The sequence below is a fragment of the Liolophura sinensis genome, chromosome 7 (genome assembly GCF_032854445.1).
Source record: "Liolophura sinensis isolate JHLJ2023 chromosome 7, CUHK_Ljap_v2, whole genome shotgun sequence".
Taxonomy (NCBI): domain Eukaryota; kingdom Metazoa; phylum Mollusca; class Polyplacophora; order Chitonida; family Chitonidae; genus Liolophura; species Liolophura sinensis.
In genome coordinates this window covers 7,205,048-7,227,553 of record NC_088301.1, presented here as the reverse complement: position 1 = coordinate 7,227,553, position 22,506 = coordinate 7,205,048, and the positions used below count along the sequence as shown (strand labels likewise).

At 38.2% G+C, this 22,506-nt stretch overlaps 1 protein-coding gene across 1 annotated transcript in view; it reads right to left on the bottom strand.

Moving 5' to 3' along the window:
* Positions 1–22,506, bottom strand: part of LOC135470227 (tetratricopeptide repeat protein 39B-like) — a 46,073-nt gene that overhangs the window by 11,359 nt on the left and 12,208 nt on the right. The window contains exons 3-12 of the mRNA XM_064749042.1: positions 16,688–16,792; positions 15,694–15,769; positions 12,787–12,919; positions 11,262–11,394; positions 8,534–8,633; positions 7,910–7,975; positions 7,144–7,255; positions 6,286–6,353; positions 5,647–5,706; positions 76–167 (exon numbers count right to left, since the gene is read on the bottom strand). Of these exons, the coding sequence (XP_064605112.1) occupies positions 76–167; positions 5,647–5,706; positions 6,286–6,353; positions 7,144–7,255; positions 7,910–7,975; positions 8,534–8,633; positions 11,262–11,394; positions 12,787–12,919; positions 15,694–15,769; positions 16,688–16,792 (945 nt within the window). The remainder of the gene's footprint in view (positions 1–75; positions 168–5,646; positions 5,707–6,285; positions 6,354–7,143; positions 7,256–7,909; positions 7,976–8,533; positions 8,634–11,261; positions 11,395–12,786; positions 12,920–15,693; positions 15,770–16,687; positions 16,793–22,506) is intronic.

Here is a 22,506-nt window from a genome sequence, read left to right as displayed (position 1 = left end):
TTTTAGTTTCCATCAGAGAATAAGACTAAAGCCTGAGCCTGTGTTAATGAGTGTATCATATCTGCACTCTCTCACCAATGACACCACATGAGCTCCCAGAAACACAGATGGTGGAACTGTCGCCACTCCTGCTGGGAATCTATAGACTCTTCAAACTTCATGATGGCCTGAAACACAGCATAAATCCACAGTATAATCAAAAACATACATCCTAGAGAGTAAAACTACAATGGTGACGACAATGGGATAAATGGCAAATGGTCACACGTAACCGATGAAATACAGCCTCGTCAGCATACATGTACCTCAGTTAGAGTTTTATTCTGTTCATGTAAATGGATAAATTGTAGAAAATTACAGACCTGCTAGCACCATGCTAAACAGAATTAAATAAAACAAATGCAGTAATGTTAACTGTAATTTATTAGACATCGCTGGTCTAGAATTACTCCAAATGTTGTGTCCTCATCACATTTAATTTACAACCACTTTAAAACAATGAAAAGAGACCAGGCTTTGGGGATGTTTAGTCCACCAGCGGAATTCTGGGTTATATGCTGGAATACAGTATAGTTAAAAACATACACAGAGAGTAAAACCAGAACAGTGAAGACAGTGTGATAGCTGGCAAATGGTCACCTAACCTATATGGCCTCTTTTCAATTCACCACAGCTTAGGTTGTATTCTAACTGTTAATGTAAATGCTTAAATAGCCGCAATTACACGCCACCTAGTACCATAGATTATGCAGTGACAATTGTCATCATATATTTCCATATACCTTGTATAACATCGGGCTGGATACATGTATTATGTATCAATACTTTTCTTTGTAATTCAGAGAATACATCAAATGATTTAATCATTTGGATACTTTGGACAAAAGTGGAAACAGACCAGAACAACTACAACCACTCTTCTCTGATCTGCCCAGAAACTTGATGTCACCACATCACTACATGTACATGTATGTTCATTCAGTACATGCCACAAAGGCAAAAACCAGCATCTAATGACACGACCTCATCACATTTGGTTTTGTGTCTTTCTCTTGAGCCAGATCACTTGAGGCAGGGTATTATTAAACTACAACCACTCTTCTCTGATCTGCCCAGAAACTTGATGTCACCACATCACTACATGTACATGTATGTTCATTCAGTACATGTCAAAAAGGCAAAACCAGCATCTAATGACACGACCTCATCACATTTGGTTTTGTGTCTTTTCTCTTGAGCCAGATCACTTGATGCAGGGTATTATTAAACTACAACCACTCTTCTCTGATCTGACCAGAAACTTGATGTCACCACATCACTACATGTACATGTATGTTCATTCAGTACATGCCACAAAGGTAAAACCAGCATCTAATGACACGACCTCATCACACTTGGTTTTGTGTCTTTCTCTTGAGCCAGATCACTTGATGCAGGGTATTATTAAACTACAACCACTCTTCTCTGATCTGCCCAGAAACTTGATGTCACCACATCACTACATGTACATGTATGTTCATTCAGTACATGTCAAAAAGGCAAAAACCAGCATCTAATGACACGACCTCATCACACTTGGTTTTGTGTCTTTCTCTTGAGCCAGATCACTTGAGGCAGGGTATTATTAAACTACAACCACTCTTCTCTGATCTGCCCAGAAACTTGATGTCACCACATCACTACATGTACATGTATGTTCATTCAGTACATGCCACAAAGGTAAAACCAGCATCTAATGACACGACCTCATCACACTTGGTTTTGTGTCTTTCTCTTGAGCCAGATCACTTGATGCAGGGTATTATTAAACTACAACCACTCTTCTCTGATCTGCCCAGAAACTTGATGTCACCACATCACTACATGTACATGTATGTTCATTCAGTACATGCCACAAAGGCAAAACCAGCATCTAATGACACGACCTCATCACACTTGGTTTTGTGTCTTTCTCTTGAGCCAGATCACTTGATGCAGGGTATTATTAAACTACAACCACTCTTCTCTGATCTGCCCAGAAACTTGATGTCACCACATCACTACATGTACATGTATGTTCATTCAGTACATGCCACAAAGGTAAAACCAGCATCTAATGACACGACCTCATCACACTTGGTTTTGTGTCTTTCTCTTGAGCCAGATCACTTGATGCAGGGTATTATTAAACTACAACCACTCTTCTCTGCCCAGAAACTTGATGTCACCACATCACTACATGTACATGTATGTTCATTCAGTACATGCCACAAAGGTAAAACCAGCATCTAATGACACGACCTCATCACACTTGGTTTTTGTGTCTTTCTCTTGAGCCAGATCACTTGAGGCAGGGTATTATTAAACTACAACCACTCTTCTCTGATCTGGCCAGAAACTTGATGTCACCACATCACTACATGTACATGTATGTTCATTCAGTACATGCCACAAAGGTAAAACCAGCATCTAATGACACGACCTCATCACACTTGGTTTTGTGTCTTTCTCTTGAGCCAGATCACTTGAGGCAGGGTATTATTAAACTACAACCACTCTTCTCTGATCTGCCCAGAAACTTGATGTCACCACATCACTACATGTACATGTATGTTCATTCAGTACATGCCAAAAGGCAAAACCAGCATCTAATGACACGACCTCATCACACTTGGTTTTGTGTCTTTCTCTTGAGCCAGATCACTTGAGGCAGGGTATTATTAAACTACAACACTCTTCTCTGATCTGCCCAGAAACTTGATGTCACCACATCACTACATGTACATGTATGTTCATTCAGTACATGCCAAAAAAGGTAAAACCAGCATCTAATGACACGACCTCATCACAACTTGGTTTTGTGTCCTTTTCTCTTGAGCCAGATCACTTGATGCAGGGTATTATTAAACTACAACCCACTCTTCTCTGATCTGCCCAGAAACTTGATGTCACCACATCACTACATGTACATGTATGTTCATTCAGTACATGCCAAAAAGGCAAAACCAGCATCTAATGACACAACCTGATCACATTTGGTTTTGTGTCTTTCTCTTGAGCCAGATCACTTGATGCAGGGTATTATTAAACTACAACCACTCTTCTCTGATCTGCCCAGAAACTTGATGTCACCACATCACTACATGTACATGTATGTTCATTCAGTACATGCCAAAAAGGCAAAACCAGCATCTAATGACACGACCTCATCACACTTGGTTTTGTGTCTTTCTCTTGAGCCAGATCACTTGAGGCAGGGTATTATTAAACTACAACCACTCTTCTCTGATCTGCCCAGAAACTTGATGTCACCACATCACTACATGTACATGTATGTTCATTCAGTACATGCCACAAAGGCAAAAACCAGCATCTAATGACACGACCTCATCAACACTTGGTTTTGTGTCTTTCTCTTGAGCCAGATCACTTGAGGCAGGGTATTATTAAACTACAACCACTCTTCTCTGATCTGCCCAGAAACTTGATGTCACCACATCACTACATGTACATGTATGTTCATTCAGTACATGCCAAAAAGGCAAAAACCAGCATCTAATGACACGACCTCATCACACTTGGTTTTGTGTCTTTCTCTTGAGCCAGATCACTTGAGGCAGGGTATTATTAAACTACAACCACTCTTCTCTGATCTGGCCAGAAACTTGATGTCACCACATCACTACATGTACATGTATGTTCATTCAGTACGTCAAAAAGGCAAAAACCAGCATCTAATGACACGACCTCATCACACTTGGTTTTGTGTCTTTTCTTTTGAGCCAGATCACTTGATGCAGGGTATTATTAAACTACAACCACTCTTCTCTGATCTGGCCAGAAACTTGATGTCACCACATCACTACATGTACATGTATGTTCATTCAGTACGTCAAAAAGGCAAAACCAGCATCTAATGACACGACCTCATCACACTTGGTTTTGTGTCTTTCTCTTGAGCCAGATCACTTGAGGCAGGGTATTATTAAACTACAACCACTCTTCTCTGATCTGCCCAGAAACTTGATGTCACCACATCACTACATGTACATGTATGTTCATTCAGTACGTCAAAAAGGCAAAAACCAGCATCTAATGACACGACCTCATCACACTTGGTTTTGTGTCTTTCTCTTGAGCCAGATCACTTGAGGCAGGGTATTATTAAACTACAACCACTCTTCTCTGATCTGGCCAGAAACTTGATGTCACCACATCACTACATGTACATGTATGTTCATTCAGTACGTCAAAAAGGCAAAAACCAGCATCTAATGACACGACCTCATCACACTTGGTTTTGTGTCTTTTCTTTTGAGCCAGATCACTTGAGGCAGGGTATTATTAAACTACAACCACTCTTCTCTGATCTGCCCAGAAACTTGATGTCACCACATCACTACATGTACATGTATGTTCATTCAGTACATGTCAAAAACCAGCATCTAATGACACAACCTCATCACATTTGGTTTTGTGTCTTTTCTTTTGAGCCAGACCACTTGATGCAGGGTATTATTGAAGGCAAAGAAAATATAAAATGAAGTACATGTATGTATCAGATAAAAGACCACTCAATACTGTCCTGGAAAATAGTTTGATGTGCTATTTTAGAATTTTTCCCACCCAGTCAAAAAGGAGTTTTACAACATCAGATGCTACAGAAGTCTGAAGGAATCTAAAGGGTAGCAGTAACGTCACATCCACGTTTTTTTTTTCTTGAAAAAATTTATATTGAGGTCTATTCAGAGAATGCATTCATAGATCTATATTTATGCATTTCAAATGATGAAATGTAGCAGTCTGTTGTGTTAAATGGGAAAAACCTAATGTGACACAACTGGTCCCAAAATGGTCTTTCATCTCCTATATATTTCATGTCGTCCATCATTTGCCTTTAGAGAGTCAGACATGGATGAAACATGGGTAAGTGCCATCAGATTAGGTCTAACCCACACACACAGTTGCTCTTTTTTCATGATGATGTATAAAAACAAAAACATGCACGAGTAAGAACATGCCAGGGAAGTGATCTGAGGTATGTGAATCAAAGGCCATAACTCCTAACCGGGACAGCCAACTCTCCGGCACATCGCCATGTGGTCGCTGGTGAGGGCGATAGTGAGGGCGATGGTGAGGGCGATGGTGACGATTCGCTCAGAATCATTAATAACGTTGTACCCAGACACACTGACAAAACATCCATTTCCAAGACAGCAACAGACCTACTGCACTATGACATCACAATTCACAGGCTGATATAGTGTGCTGTAGGGGTTGATTACAATATGTCAGAAGGTTTGGTATTTAAACAGGTAAAAACGTCTAAATTGCAAGGAAAACCAGTGAAAAAGAACTACCACAGTGCTTTATCCACTGTTGTGTCTTTCTTCCACCAAAGAGAATGCATGAGTGTCCCTTGTTCTTTATTTTGTGTTGTTGTTGTTCAATTTTCTCAGTGCTTAGTTATATTCAGTCAAAGAAACTACTTATCTGTCACCTGTCGCAACTGTTTACACTGCACTCAGTATGGCATACGTAAGCCCAGATAAAATCTCTTTCCATAATGACAATTCTTTTCTATCAGAAAATGATGCTAACTGGTCAAATGCTAATGATACAGCCACTGTCTTAAAATGTGAGTAATATCAGAAGTTATATACTTACATCATCTAAATTGCCCCGCACTTCCTCAACTCTGCCCGCAAAGAAGAGGAAAAGCGCTCCCTACAGACACAGAAAAATACATTAACAACTAGTGCAATAGTTGATAGTTTTCATTCAAAGCCTCCATGATATGTGTGACTGTTCACATTTTTTTTCAAGCACAAGCACTGTTAAGTTCTTCCAACATAATGCTAGCCGTCGTCATGAAAGTGAATCAAATAAATAAATAAATGTACTAGTAAGACAATATACAGATTGACCAAGTGTTAGCATTTCAATATTAGACTCTAATCAGGACACAAATGAAATAAATAGACTATATTGTAAAATTTCTTGTTGTAAAGCGAACACTAGAGCAGGCCCTACTGTATGATACATGTACCCTAAATGACCCAAAATTTTGTCCATGACTAAGTCGCTAAGTTGTCCAGACTGCACTGAAATTAGAAAGGTGCTATGAGATGTGTTTGGAAGGTAAGATGATAGCATACTGGGAAATTGTAAATATTAGCAACACAAGTAATATCTCATGACATTTTTTTGCCTCCAATGCTTTCTGGTCAAAATTTAGGTTATTTAGGGTAGTTACACTCTTTATGAATGCTTGGACTCAAAATGATCAAAGTAAAATCCTCTTACCTTTGGATAATTCTGTAAACATGGCTTTAACAACTGTGATGCTAAATCTATATCCCCATCAGCTAGACCTAAGAAAAAAACATAGGATACAACACAGATGTAGTCCCATTATCACACACTTTGATTTACTTGATATCTGCAAGCTGGTATGATAAATCAGATCGTTCCAATAGGTTGTTTGTTTGGTTGAAATCATTAGCATAGGCATTTAACTGAAAGATGTAGGCCACAAACAATGCAAGGAGATGAATAAAACATTAAAAACACATGAAAAACGATAAGGAGAAGCACGACGAATCATTACATGCACAGAAAAAGCCATATCCATAGTGTCAATGGCGTGTACAAAGATTTACACTACTGTCAGACTGTAATACTCTTTGTTACAACAATCTGAATTTACACAGTATTACTGGCATTATGAACTGACTATGGAAAGCATATTTACAAAAAATCATACAAAAACAAGACTCTAGAAAAGTTACAAATATCATTCTGAGAGAAAGGCAGAGATCTTTAACACCATGCTATACAATAAAATTCACCGTATTTATTTGTTTGACTGGCGTTTAACACTTTACTAAAAACATTTTCACTGATAACAATGGAAACCCGTGTACCTGGTGTACACTATGACCTTCGTTGAGTACCTGACAAACCCAATGACTGTAAGCAACAGCCAAAGGAGCAACAGTCCATCATTACAGCAAGCCAGCGGTTTAACCATCTCAGTACTGTTACAAGAAGCCGTTCCAAATAGAAGAAGTAGATGAAGACTAGTTTCACAGCTTGTCAGCTTCCCACTTTGATGCATAAACATGCTAATCTATAAAATACTGTGGTTCAAATGATACTTACCTAAAACATAACTAACAACAGTGTGATATGCTACCAATATAATAGAACAAAGGGGCCCACGTAAACTGTGACTGAGTTCTGTCCCCTTCTGTAATTCTGAAAGTCCTAGTTTCTGAAATATTAAAGATTGAAAGATGTGTACAAGCTTCCAAGAGATAAATTATTATTGAATCCCTCATCAATAAATTATCTCCACTTTGAGAACCGTCTCATTTCACTGAAGCAATTTTTGAATTTTAACACCTTAAAATAAGTAAAAAGTTGAAACAGGAGATTTAAAAGATGATCTTATCCTAGTATCCTGTGTGTTTCTGATCAATTTGTAGGAGTTTAAATGCAAAAACAAAATGTGTTACAATCTCAACCAATGGGACCATATTAAACTGAATAGTATAATTATTTATTCATTTGACTGGTGTTTTACACCATATTCAAGAATATTTCATTCATACAACAGCGACCAGCATTATGGTGGCAGGAAACTGGGAAGCCTCTGGGGGCAAGCCACAACCATTTGCAGGTTGCTAGCAGACCTTCCCACATATGGCTGAGTAGTATAATGAAAGGTTTAAAATGTGAAGTTAAAGACAGGTTTTAGGCATAGGCCCCAGAGTCATTTGTTCATGTGCATGTAACACCTCTTCAAATTTAAATGACTGTGCAATTTTTCTAACAATAACCTCTCCAGCATTACCAAGTTTCAAGTATTACACAAAAAATAGCCAGTTTTAGTTTTAGGAAAACGAAAAAAGAAAGATGACCCAACCTTATTTCCTGAAAACCCAACAAATTCTAACAGCTTAAGAATCTTTCCAGGTAGTAAGGAGATCATCTGAAAAGAAGAAAGATTGAATTCAAGACTTGTTTTTCAAGGTAACACACAATATAAATATACCTTTATTTCATACTGCGCAAAATTTCAGTACCAATATTGCAAGTAAGTTGAGTTTACTGTTCAGCACACACACTTCTACAATATTTCATATAATATAAACTGAAAGAAAACAAGTCTGTAAAAAGACAATAAGGAGATACATTTGGTACAAATAAATATAAAAATTGACCTTGTGTGGTTGACTCTCTGTCCATCGCTCTCTTCCTTGAGCATAACAGCTGACTTCGCAGAAACAGTTGCCCAATGGTGTTCAAGCAAGTGCCACTACCATGAGATCACTTTTCCATTGCATCATTATTGATTAAGCTTGCTACATGTAGTTGCATCAACAATTTTGAGGTAAACAATATCCATGAATAAGTATTCAGCACATATTCAGGTGTGTTTACGCCGGCAGAGCTTAGTCAGTGATCTGGCTATTCAGGTGATTCAGGGTATTGGGGTGCTATTTACTGAAACTACACCCACAACCACAAGATTCAGACTGCCCCTCACCAGGTTAAAAGCTCCTATGCCCATCCTGACGCCACTTTCAAAGTGCATCTTGTCTTTCTCGTCTGACCAGTTCCTCTGCTGCAAAATTTTATGGCAGTCCCTGAAAATAACCAGAGGATTTCACAATGACAAAAGTATAAGGCAAAATAACAATCCCAGCACATATCAGAAAAATAATATTATCTCAGGCCACATTAGATTTCCTAAAAATCTGATAGTAAATGTCTATTCCTACACATGTGCATTTTAATACAGCTTTGATAATGAATGAATGACTATGGCTAACGCCAAGTGCTGTGTTAAGGATGTGGACAGTATACAGTTATTTATTTATTTGAATGGTGCTTTATTTATTTATTTATTTGATTGGTGTTTTACCAGGGTTCGTACAGGTATATGAAAATGAAATTCAAGGAGTTTTCAAGGAGTTTTCCAGGAGTTTCTTGTCATTTTCAAGGCTCGTTTAAACATACCATGGTGCAAACTATAGACTATATTTTAAGTCTGAATGCTTTAATCTGCATGCATGTATACTGAGTAGTACACTTGCTTTTGCAAGAAATATCTGCCCTTCACCTCTGTAATGTGACACATTCTTTGACCCGGCCTTGACTCAGTAAAAAAAATGAACGCCATATATCATTATGCAGGGCTTCCTTTGGGACAGTATTTTTTTTAGCCAGTCACTTTAGCCACTAATCAGATTTTGTAGTAAATACTATTTTTCTTTAGCCATACTTCTTGCGGCCATGACTCTTGTAGGTCTCCTTCTGTAAATCGTTTTTATCTGCCTTGGTGTAGCGGATAGAATCAGTTTGGTTTCTTCCAGCTATCTCTGGAGTTTATCAAACGTTACATTTAAAACAACTGCCCTCAAAATAATGGACCAATGATTTGCAGCATGTTTTTCTTTTATGAAAAACAAATCAATCCTTTATTCAACCTATCTGTAGGATCCTAGTAAAATGTAATTTCCTGTACCAGAAAATATGTTACGAAATTAATTTGTAAATTCAGTTTATTTAAATGTAACATTATGATCAGTACTTTGGAGTAACACAGTCTGACAGGAAGAAACCAGACAGCCCACAAATATATATAACGGCACATATTCTGAAACATTTAATTTACTCTGGATCCAAAAAAAAAAATAGTTTATTAAGTGGAAAAGTTTAAATTTTTCATGGGAGGTAACTTCACTTACAGGTCTAACTCTACCTTGATTTATTTCCCTTGATAATTTTCTTTTTTTTTTTCTTTCACATATGGCGATGAAAGGCGACACCCTCCCCCCTCCTAAATGCCATGATTCTCATTCGTTATTTAACAAAAATGATTTCAAGCGTTATTTTGTGTAAGTCAACTTGCAACAATGCTGGACCCCTCTTGTATCTTTCTGTCCAGTAATCGCCATACACCTAGGCTGTTGTTGTTTTGCCGAGATGAGGCCGTTTGAAATGAAAGCAAGTGGATTATTTTCACAAGAAAAATTGGGAAGATCTGCTAAAAACCACGGAAAACTCTCATGGTAGATTTTGTATAACTTTTGTATTTATTCCTAGGTAAATAAATTTGTCGCCAAAAACATTTGCATTTTTTTCAAATTTTATCGCCATTTCAAAAAATTGTTCTAAATTTGCGACAATGGCGAGTGCTAGCGGAAGCCCTGATTATGGGAGAATTATCAGCGAGCTCCCGATATAAAGACTCGGCGGTCAGCAGACAATATTTAAGTTTGGGACAAACACATATTTTCAAGGAGTTTCCACGAGTATTTGTCTTTTTTTTATGGACTTTAAAGTACTTGAAAATGAAATTGTATTTCTTAAGCACTTTCAAGGAGTTTCAAGGACTGTGTGCACCCTGTTTACACCCTACTCAAGAATATATCACTTATACGAGGGCAATCAGCATTATGGTGGGAGGAAACTGGACATAGCTCAGGGAAAACCCACGACCATCCGCAGGATGCCGGCAGACCTGGCTTCCCACTTTCGACCGGAAAGGAAGCTGGCATGAGCTAGGCTTGAACTCACAGCGACCACATTGGTTTACATTTTACATGTAAAAGACTGATATAGATACAGATGAACTGATTGACACACAATCGGATATGCAAACACCTACATAGAAATATTTCAGTGCTGTGATGGAACAAAGATACTTCCAGATTTGCAAGATGTACATCTTAGCGTTCAAGATGTTTTCAATCCGATACTACATGTCCTTTATCAAATTTACTTTCAACACTTGTAGTAGTGCCTTATTTTGACTAGCCTACTCCCTTCAGTAAGGTGAAGAGGTTCATACCTTGTCTTTTTCATTTATTTATTTATTTATTTGATTGGTGTTTTACGCAGTACTCAAGAGTACTGCACTTGTACGAAGGCGGCCAGCATTATGGTGAGAGGAAATTGGGCAGAGCCTGGCAGGAATCCATGACCATCCGCAGGTTGCTGACAAATATACCTTGTATAAATAGTAGCCTTCCCTACTGCCTCCACAAAGTTCTTGACATTTTACTTGTGACACACACTGTGTAGACTTACTAATGGCATTTGTAACACTCCCGAAATTTGAGTCCCCCTTCACAAAGTGGTTGACATTTTACTTGTGATACACACAGTGTAGACTTACTTATAGCAATTGTAACACTCCCTAATTTTGAGTCCCCCCTTCACAAAGTGGTTGACATTTTACTTGTGACACACACACAGCTTAGACTTACTTATAGCATTTGTAACACTCCCTAATTTTGAGTCCCCCCTTCACAAAGCTGATGAGGTTTTCATCCTGTACGAATGTCAGCAGGGCTCTGATGAGCAGACACTCAGCATAACACAGCTCAGCATGGATTTCCACTGTCAATAAAACATAACATGACTTTGTATGATTTAAGAGCTTAAAGATGGCCTTGCTCAACTAATGAACAAAAGCTTCATAATAATTCCTTTAATTTGATCACATTGTCTTATAATCAAGTACTTAATAATGATTCTTTATTATTTATACAAAGGTGAAATGTCAAGAATTCCTTCACTGATACAGGTGATATCTCACTGGCTAGAGTTACACACCCCAACACCATGACGACAAAACGAAACATTTTGTTCTATAACATTGCAATCCAAGCTTAGTAGAATGATGTAATAATGAAGTTCAGTCAACGTTGTGTCTTGTCTGGTGCAACAAGACCTGACGTCGTACAAGATGTCATGTGCCACATCACGCTACATACATAAGCCTGTGAAGGCCTACAGCTAAAAACATTGCTTAAACTTGTTCAAATACACAAAGTCACAATATTGTCAAAATATAAATAATAAATCAAATATTACACAGTGAAGGTTAAACATCATAAATATTTTTCGCATGAAAGGTAGAACTGATACATGTATAACATTATCACTTTCCTCTCTCACTTGAAAAATATTTATGATATTCAACCTTCACTGTGCAATATTCTCTATATTCATATAATCAGGTGCATAAAATGAGGCTGGAAAAAATCCAGACAAACTTCTTTATGACCAGATTTCCCTGCTTCCATTGTTCTTAGGACTTTTGTGGCAGTATGCAGCTGACCGTGTTCTCCCCCTTGGGGCTGCTTCTCAAAGGGGTCGTGACGTTATGCAGGTCGCAAATACCAAGGCAACATATGCCGTCAATATGCGACGTCATGGTGATTAGGCCAGCGTAACGTTACGATACATTTGAGAAACAGCCCCATGTAGCCTTACACGAAGTCCTCAGGGTCTTGCGCATGCCTCCCACCAATCTAATGTATATTTATTTATTTACTTATACGACAGAGGCCAGCATTACAGTGGAGGAAACCGGGCAGAGCAGAGGAGAAACTCAAATGTTTAATATGTACACTGTGTGCAGACATTCATACAAACAATGTTACAATATTTCATGTGAAGTTCAGCTTTCTTCAAATGACACATTTTGCTTGACTCTTTTTTCTATTACAACACATTTGAGTTTTTGTGAAGTCTGATTAGTTTCTTATCAGAAAAGCTTAACTGTTGGCATCAAAATTATTATTTAATACCTTCAAAGGATTCTCATTTTCATGACAAACTTTGGAGAAATACAGAATCTAAAATTTTCAGTTTGATATTAATAAGGTAGGTGTCCAGGTAGATACAGTATGACACATTTGTGCATGCAGGAATTCACATATATCAGCTCAGGTAGCTCTATGTTAAAGTCTTGCTAAGAAAACTGAAATAACTGGCATACGTTACCTTCTGTATAATCATTGTAGTTGACTTTGGTGCCCATTTTGCTGAGTGAGCCAATCATAGAAGTTTTCTTCCTATGTCTGTTACATAGCACCACTGCCTTTTTGATCACTTCAATGGCTGCCTCTATGTCAGTCTGAATATTTGACAAAAAGTTCATTACACAAATTAATACATTTTTGACTGATGCAATACATAGGAAATATTGGTAAGTAATGAGAATGTTTGTATGGTATTTATTTATCTGTTTAATGATTTACACTGTACTCCATAATATTTCACTTACACAACAGTGGGCAGCATTATGGTGGGAGGAAACCCATGGCCATCTGCAGGTTGCTAGAAGACCTTCAATCATATGACTGGAGAGTAAGTCAGCATGAGCTGGACTCACAGCGACCAGATAGATGAGAGACTCCTGGTCACTGCTGCACTGGATCCCTAACCACCTCGGCCAAGAAGGCTCCATGGCATTTTTAACCTGAACCATCATGACTATGGTTACAAGTATACCTAATGAAGCTTCACACACAATTTTATCAAAGCCAGAAAACGCTATTTAAAGCAGTTATTGCAATAAAACCACTGATCAATGGGAAATAAAGAATTCATTACATTTGCAAATTTTATGCACAGAATAAGCTGGCTTTTTGAACGTGATCTGAGATTCCATAAAGTGACGATGCATACAAAAAGAAGACAACAGTTTGAAGGAGTTTTTGTTCAGGCTGAAATGAAATTGTAATCGACAGGCAGAGACACAGAATAAAGTATTAGTGTCCAGATTGGTTATTTCTTCATAATTAGCTACCCTGTATATATTGTTAAACTGAATGAAAAAAAAAATATTGGAAAAAAGTACAGTAATCTAAGTAATATGACATTAAAATCAATGGGTGATTGATGCTGGGTCTATGCATTTTTCTGCCAACATTCGGTAGTCTCTGCCAAATGACGTCATACAAGTCCAACCTTCACTAGCTGTCATAGCTTCACCATTTAGTTCAGTGTTAAAAAGCCACACACGTGACAACAAGCATATCAAATTTCTCCATGAAATTGTTTGCTGTTCTGCATATGGTTGTAAAAACAGGTCGTCTCAGAACCATGGAGTTTTTAGTTTCCAGACGATTTGGCCCTCAAGAAAGCGTGGATTCACGGCATAAGATGGAAGGGTTTTATACCCGCCAAACACTGCCAAATCTTTGTCCCACTGACAGGAGATGGGATAAGAAATCCTGGTGGGTAGCTAAATTTTAACAGCAGGGAGGAAAAAATTAGGCTTTTAATATATGTACATAAACTCTGGTGATAGGACTTTGTGGATGTAAAACAAAGTGCGAGTTCATTCGTCATTAGTTTGATCTTTTGTAAGCCGGTAAAGTGAAAGAAAAGTAGAAACAACCACGTGATGGCTTCCAGTGATTGTCGCTTTGACACACTCTATCCCATTAGCTGTGTGTCTCTTGTGTACAACAATGCAAAGGCCGTTTGACACCTAGCAGTTTCTCAATGGCTACAAAGGACGATTAAAATCAAAAACAATTCAAGACTAATCATGCTGCTTGACTGTGTTAATCAAGAATTAATGACTGGGGTTGAAATACTGGTTGTAGATTAAAATCACTCATCAAAGGTGCGAAAACAAGTGGCATCTCTTTGCGCAAGCAATCTAATTGTGACAATCCATCCCCCATTGTTTTAATCTCTGATCCAGATTACGATGATTAGCGACACCGCAGGAAACTGAAGAGGATTAAAGGCACCCTTTGATGTGCTTGAGTAAATCTGTCCAATTTAATTTAACTAGGAAAATTTAACTAGGAAAATTTAACTAGGAAAATTAAATAGTTGTAAGAATTTTTTTTTCCATATTGCCTTGATTAAAACCACGAATATTAAATCCTGTGAACCCATTTTTGAAGTAAATCCACTTGGGGAACAGAATGATATTTATTGTGAAGCTGACAGAAGGAAGGAATAGTTAAGATTAAATCTGATATACACACGACCTTCAGTGTAGCACAGGATAAAGTTATAGCTTACTAGGCCGTACTGCCAGGACAAAGACCAAATTAAACGTCTGATGAATCGGAATCGAAGTCTGACCAGAGATGCCAGTGTCATAAATCAGAACTTTAACGTCGTCCACTATGGGTTCAAATTGATACGGCAGTATATCTGCTTCTGTGTAGCTAGAATCCATCTCAAAAATGACATCGCTTTTAGGTTATATAGGTTATATAGCCTAGCTAGGCTGCCATCATTATGACGTCACCCACTTAGCTTTACCGGGCGGCTGGCTGGAAATCGGCTAGGGTAGTAAATCTATTCTTTTTAGTGGATTTAAAGTCATGATTGTGTTTCTCAGAGGCTCCCCTGGTAACATGCTGTTATAATCTTTATACATAGGACAAGTAGCTAAATCTGGACACTAAACCTTTAACATGTCTTGCTTTTCACATATATAAGCATGGGTTAAACTGAACAAAAATAAAATCTCAAGACTCTTTTGGCTGGCACTGAAATACATCCATTTTCATGTAAATAAATAAGGGGGTTCTGTGGCTCAATCGGTTAGTGCGCTAGTGCAGCGTAATGACCCAGGAGGCTCTCACCAATGAAGCTGCTGTGAGTTCAAGTCCTGCACATGCTGGCTTCCTCTCCGACCGTATGTGGGAAGGTCTGCCTGCAACCGGTTGGTCGTGGGTTTCACCCAGGCTCTACCCGGTTTCCACCCACCATAATGTTGGCCACAGTCGTATAAGTGAAATATTCTTGAGTACGGCGTAGAACACCAATCAAATAAATAAATAAATAAATAAATTTAAATAAATAAGTTTTCTAAATTATACTGATGACTGGGTCTGCTCTATTCTCATTAAAACAACAATAAAACAGACAACTTACCATGTCAAATGTCATGACGGCCTGTATATACATTATGGTGCCATAACTTAGGGCATGGTACATACTTCGGTCAGCCCTGAAACAACACAGGCCATAACTTAGTACATGTACATGTGTAACTCTGTACCAGGAGATATATATCAGAACATGTATACATGACAGTACCTTCACTACAAAGATGTGTTGAGTAACCTCTAGAGTGATTCTCCTCACAGTACATGTATATATATTTGGGGGGAGTTATAATAAAATTTCACCCAAAGTTGCATAAAACATTACTTTTGGTGCTGAAACTTTTTTTTTTTTCCCAGTAGGGCATCATCCTACATGTACCTTTCAAATAAATCTAAAAATGCCTTTCCAAGGTCAAGAGAGCTCTTGAAATCAGGCAAGATGTACACTCAAAAATGAGCAAAATTTCAGGCCATCTTCTTTTATTTCATTGCAAAGGTGTTCATGCTATAATCAAGATTTTATATGAAGGCAGGCAGTTGAAGTGGTGAAAGAGCCCAGAGTGTCACCAAGAGTAAACCACCACCCTTCCCTCTCTCAAATGGCCACCAGACAGAACAAGGGAAGCATGAGAGTTGAGTACAGTTGTGTCCAGTCCACAGAGTGGCCCCGATGGCACAGTTGGTAGAGCATCAGCTATGGGAGCAGTATATCCAGGGTCAATCCTGGGTCGAGTCACGCCTAAGACTTTAAAAGAGGAAGTTGTAACTTCCTCGCTTGGTGTTCAGCACGAAGGGGTAGTGCAATGACTGGTTGACCCGTATCAGTATGATGGCTCAGGCGGGGCAACTTACTTGCCTTCGGTAAGGCGTCTCAGAGAAATAGCACTATGTAAAAGAGCAGTGGAAATCCGTCCTGCAACAAAGGGACACATTACATGCACTCTGAGGATTCCTTCTTCATCATATGACTGAAAAATTGTTAAGTATGACGTTAAACCCCAAGCATTCACTCACTTACTCACTCACAACCGTATACTGACCATGGCGCCATACGGTCCTTTGCCTCCTGATAATGGTTGTTAAGGAATAGGTTTAGAGCAATCCCAGCTTGCTCTATCCCTGTCTGCAAGTCTATACTGGAATCCCTAAAACAAATAGAACATAGTCTTAAAATATAGATACTTTCATACTGGTAAACAATGCACGTTGCAAGGTCAGCTTGTACATTTTTATTCTTTCAAAAATATAAAAAAAAGATAAAAAGGTGGTCAATATTTATAGGTATGGAATAAAATCTAAGCTTATGTCATTTCACTGGGCACAAACTGTCTGCGGATCATATAAATGTATTAAAAGTACAACGCATCTGGTGCAAATGTCGAAAGCTTTCTAAAATCAAAGATGGCTCCAAGGCAGCTCCAATGGCAAAATCGCAATGGGCTCTGAATTATTGCATTCCTTTCCGGTATTTTGAGGATTTATTATCCTCAAAAACACAGTAGGGGCTGACAACAGTGTGTTTTGTTACACAGCAAATTTCCACATCATGTCATCCATCATATATGTAGTTCATCCTTGGCCTAGAAGCTTCGGCTAGGATATGGCAATGTCCCCTGCACACATATAGCTATGAACTGTTATCAGCAACAACAACAATTATGGAATGTTGAGGGACAGGCAATATACATGTACCCTGAAGCAAGATTACCATGTATTTGCTTATACATGTATTGCTATTCTGAGGAATTTTCCAGTCTATAAACGTGATACTTCTCAGTTAAAAGAAACTGAAGTGCTTTAGATGGGTACACCATCTGCTTTTGGCAAAGTATTAATTTGTACAACTGATACAACTAAAATTGGCTGAAAATAAGAGAGATGCCTCCAACTGCTCAAATTTATCTACAACCAAATCAAAATCATGCACATCTACATGAAAATGCAGGTCAGCTGAAAAAAAAAATGCTCATACATCTAAGTTTGGCTGCGGTATTACAGCATGGCAGGAGTCTTATCGTCCCACAAAATAAGGTTCCTGAGAGACACAACATATCAAAACACAATTAACAGACTGTCAACAAGGTCATCTCATTGATTCCAAGATTCCAAGGAAATGAATTCAGCTCTGAGTACAAAGACACATCCTTTAACATCAGCTTATATACACTGTGTTGCCATGGCAGCGATCGAGTCATTGATCGCACCCTAGGATATCCATTAGGATCAATTCAAACCAGGTACAAAAAAGTAAAAAAAAAGAATAATTTGAAAAGTATCCTCTTTTTTTATCACAGACAAACATTGCAATGCATACACAGATAACGTACATGCATTTACCAGAGTCAGTGAGAGGTGGCAAAGAGGCAAAGCACATTGTACACGTACATGTATGTTAACTCATTAGAAGGTAATAGCAAAATTCATGATATTTGGATGCAAACAGTGCATGATTTTCTTAACTTGATTATATAACACTCTCATATCAGACCAAATGCTCAGTGCAGCATAATACACATCATTTTTGGCTTATTTCACTTCATTACAACTATATATACATGTATACTTACTGCAGTTTTCACATAACTTTTAACTTCACTTCATTACGACTACATACATGTATGCTTAGTGCAGTTTTCACATAACATATAGCTTCACTTCATTAGAACTACGTACATGTATGGTTAATGCAGTTTTCACATAAATTTAGCTTCACTTCATTACGGCTACATAGATGTATACTTAGTGCAGTTTTCACATAACCTTTAGCTTCACTTCATTACAACTATATACTTGTATGCTTAGTGCACTTTTCACATAACTTTTAGCTTCACTTCATTACGGCTACATAGATGTATACTTAGTGCAGTTTTCACATAACTTTTAGCTTCACTTCATTACGGCTACATAGATGTATACTTAGTGCAGTTTTCACATAACCTTTAGCTTCACTTCATTACAACTATGTACATGTATGCTTAGAGCAGTTTTCACACAAATTTTAGCTTCTGCCACCAGGGGTGATTGCTGATAAAGCGAAGCCGGATAACATTGTTGGTTTACAGAATGACACAAAGTCAAGACTCAGGTCTACTTGTTGTCACATTCTCTATTTACATCATTCAAAGATTGTGATTCCTCCTCTATACAGAAGCACACCAAAACTGTGGTAGATGGTACATCATGATCTAATGCACTCTGGAATCGTCTCTGGAGTCCTCTGTCTTCCTCCTCTTGTGATTGTGTGGTGAACCTTTATAGGTGGGCTATACACAATGGTTGCTTAGTGGCATGACAGAACCAGTTCTGAGCAGGCCTAAACTAGTGATACATATTTCACTTACAGGAAGGTTACTCAGTAGGGAATTATGCCCCTGACCAAAGGCCATCTAGTAAGTTGTAAGTGAGGGGATTAAAGTATTAAGATAAATAATGTATACAGTTAATAGTAAATAGATTTATTTACAGCCAGAGGCTGGGAATCTATCGGCAACACTTCACTCCATTAAAAATACATACATGCATGCTTAGTGTAGCTTTCACATAACAACTTTTAGCTTCACTTCATTACCACTACATATATGTATCCTTAGTGCATCTTTCACGTAACTTTTGGTTTCACTTCATTACCACTATATGTAGGCGTTCCCTATTTCACCTAAAGTTTAGTGTATGAATCTGCGCTTTCAGAACCACATAAGGACCATAAAATGATAGTTTTGATGTCAGCACTATAAAGTTTGTCAGATATGAAATTAATCAAACTTTACTCCTTTAGGCAGTCCTTAAGTTGTTCTCTACCTTTCACTTTATATCACTTCCACCACTAGAAATTTTGTACATGAATCTTCAAAAATGCCAAGGTTACTCATGGGTCAGGGTGATCAAGCAGGAAGTGATGTCATGAAACACAAAAACTTTGTCTCAATCTTTTTAACAATGTTTCTAACAATACTTTACACAGATTTAGCCTCTCCATCAGCAGTATGCACAACATGATTCTAACCAACACCTGAAACAATTTGATTAATGAATGCTGATTAAATAGGTCTGAGTGAGGACACCACTGGTGAGGCTATATATAAGCCTAAACAAGCCCATCTGCCCCAAACATCACATCAGCCTGGTATTGGCAGTAAAGCCAATGTAGCGAACAACACATGCGCTGTAAGGAGTATGTGCTTATATCTGTAACAGACATACATGCAGTACATTTACTTGCACATGCAATTCTCCTGCTAACCTCAGTTGGTTGACTGTTGGATTTGGCATATATAGAGGGCAGAGTGGCCCACAGAGTAAATCTTTCAACGTATATTTATTCACTGGTGCAGTGACTGAACAGGCTCAAAAAGGTGTCAGGCTTTCATGAGACCAATCTCCATGGATGTCTCTTGAGAGAAGGGATTAGTGCAATGGAAAGTTGTCTGTAATGCATATAATTGCAGTACTCTTAGTAGGTGGAAATTTCCCAACAGGTCAGTTGTTAGGGTGGTGGATTTTAAATGAGAAGATCTGGGTTCAAATCCCAGCACAACCCAAAGAATAATCCTTTAACCAATACACACTCAATAACTTTAAAATTCACTGCATATATACATGTATATACAAATATATATATAAATATATACTGAGATATGTTCACCAAGATGAACTGAAGCCTGTCTCTCTCACAGAGAGACATTACGTAACCACAATTCTCGATCGAGATAACAGAATTATATACATTAACCCACTGAGAGACTGAAGTACATGTATGAAAAGGTATTTCACAGGACAATACACTGCAGATGGTATACATATTCAATGCCACCTCACAACCTGCTGAAGAATTTGTCAGCTCTCCAATTCATTTCACAAGTAACATACTTACATTATTGACTGGTTATTGATTGATGTACGTGCTTAAATCTGATTACTGCTATATAGCTGGTGTTCTGATGGATGTTGTGATGTATGCCAGTAGAATCCTATGGTCTGGGGGCTCAACTTGTGAAAAGAGATAGTCTGTATAGATGCCTGGAAAGTTGCCATTGGAGTATATCAGGCTGTTACTGAACAGAATAGCACTTTATTGATCTGCTACTACATGTATACCGCCACATCCAAAGGGGTTTCTGCTAATCTTCATCTGTGGAAAAATCCCTAATTCCTCATCCTTTTTGCACATGCAAGATCAGCTTTCAGTGCAGTTTATACAACTTTTTAATTTGATTTTGGAGACAAAACTACATTGGTTGGATTGGCTAGTTTCAGAGCTTCACAAAAAGTATACTGTTGTCAGTCAACACAGAACAATGCCCTCAGAATATGCTTGAATAAACACCTTGCAAACATGCAAAAAGTTGAAGAATTACGTGCACTAGTACTCTGCAGACACTTACACATTTGCCAAGGGGTATATTAAACTGGTCAATCCTAAGACATTAACTTATAATAATACAAGGCAAAGATGAACAAGCGAGAATGCCACTGACTACATCTGACTGAAAAAGAAATAAAAACTACCTTACATGCCTTACATCAAAAAAATAATGCAAAGTGCCCTCTATTTATCCCCCCAAAATTAAGACAACAAACAATAACAGTCTTTGTTACCTTGGACACCATATATATCCACATTGCTTTTAGACAACCAAGTACATATTTCTGGCAAAGATTTTCCCACCACCAAAATATATACAAGTATATGATTATTTTGTCACATGACCACTTGAACAATGATCGATGCAAATCATTATAGAACTCATTACAATAATCTGATTTACCTGACGACTGGATGGGTATGACTGAAGGTATCCCCAGCGAGAAAACCTTCCTCCTGACAGCGGTCACAGGGAGAGCTACATGTACCTTCCAGCTCTGCCCCAACCTCATTCCCATCATGGATACTTGTACCATCCATGATGCCGCAGATCCCTTTGACAGCAAATGATGCCACTTATAATTTGCTATATTCCAATGAAAAGATTTAGGCCCTACCCTCGGGGTGTATTAGGCTGAGAGCAGACAGGCCCAACACCTTGGCACATGTTCCAGAATCTCTCAGGGAACTAACTAACTCTCTCTCTCTCTCGATTTCTCTTTCTCTGTTTATAGGCGATACAGTGTTCCACAGTTATTGCCAAGGGATATTTTATATATGCACTAGTAGAGCAGTATACAGTAGACGCCTATATTCACAAAGGTTTTAACTCGTATGTCAGGTTTCTTAACAGTTCATATTCCTTGTTGATAGGAAGTCTATATGCATCACCATGTATGTTCGCTCTCGTTTTGATAGCCAACAGGAATGCTAAGATTGACAAACATCTAGAATGATGAAACAAGATCAGTTTTCAACCTTCTTTGGTCACTGGGGAACATGCCAAAACCAAGTCAGTCCAAGTGGTGCACTATAGTCTGTAATACATCACTGTTTCTGTATACTTGTGCTCGCAAAGCAAAAAGGTAGTTCACAAGCACTGTGACATAAAAGCCAAGAATGATGTATTTTTACACAGCCTGGAATTGGCTTGTGTAGGCGGGAAATGTTGAGTGATCATGCCCATAAAAGCTGGCAGTTCCTGTTCATTTTCTTTCACCCACCAGTTCAAGAAAATGGATAACAATTTTCTGGTCTACAAGAGGAATTTCTGTTGGCTAAAAAATCCTGTTTCAAGTTACTTCACTCAAACCCTACAGATATTCGAAGACGCACACAGGTACTGCACAAGTGCTTTTAATCCTTCTTGAAAAATTCACAGCTAAATCAACCTTGCATTGATCTGAGCCTTCAGGCGCACTGTTAACACGATGAACAAATAAATGCACATAACATCACACCATCCCATCCCACAAACTTCTTCCTGGCATTCTCAGG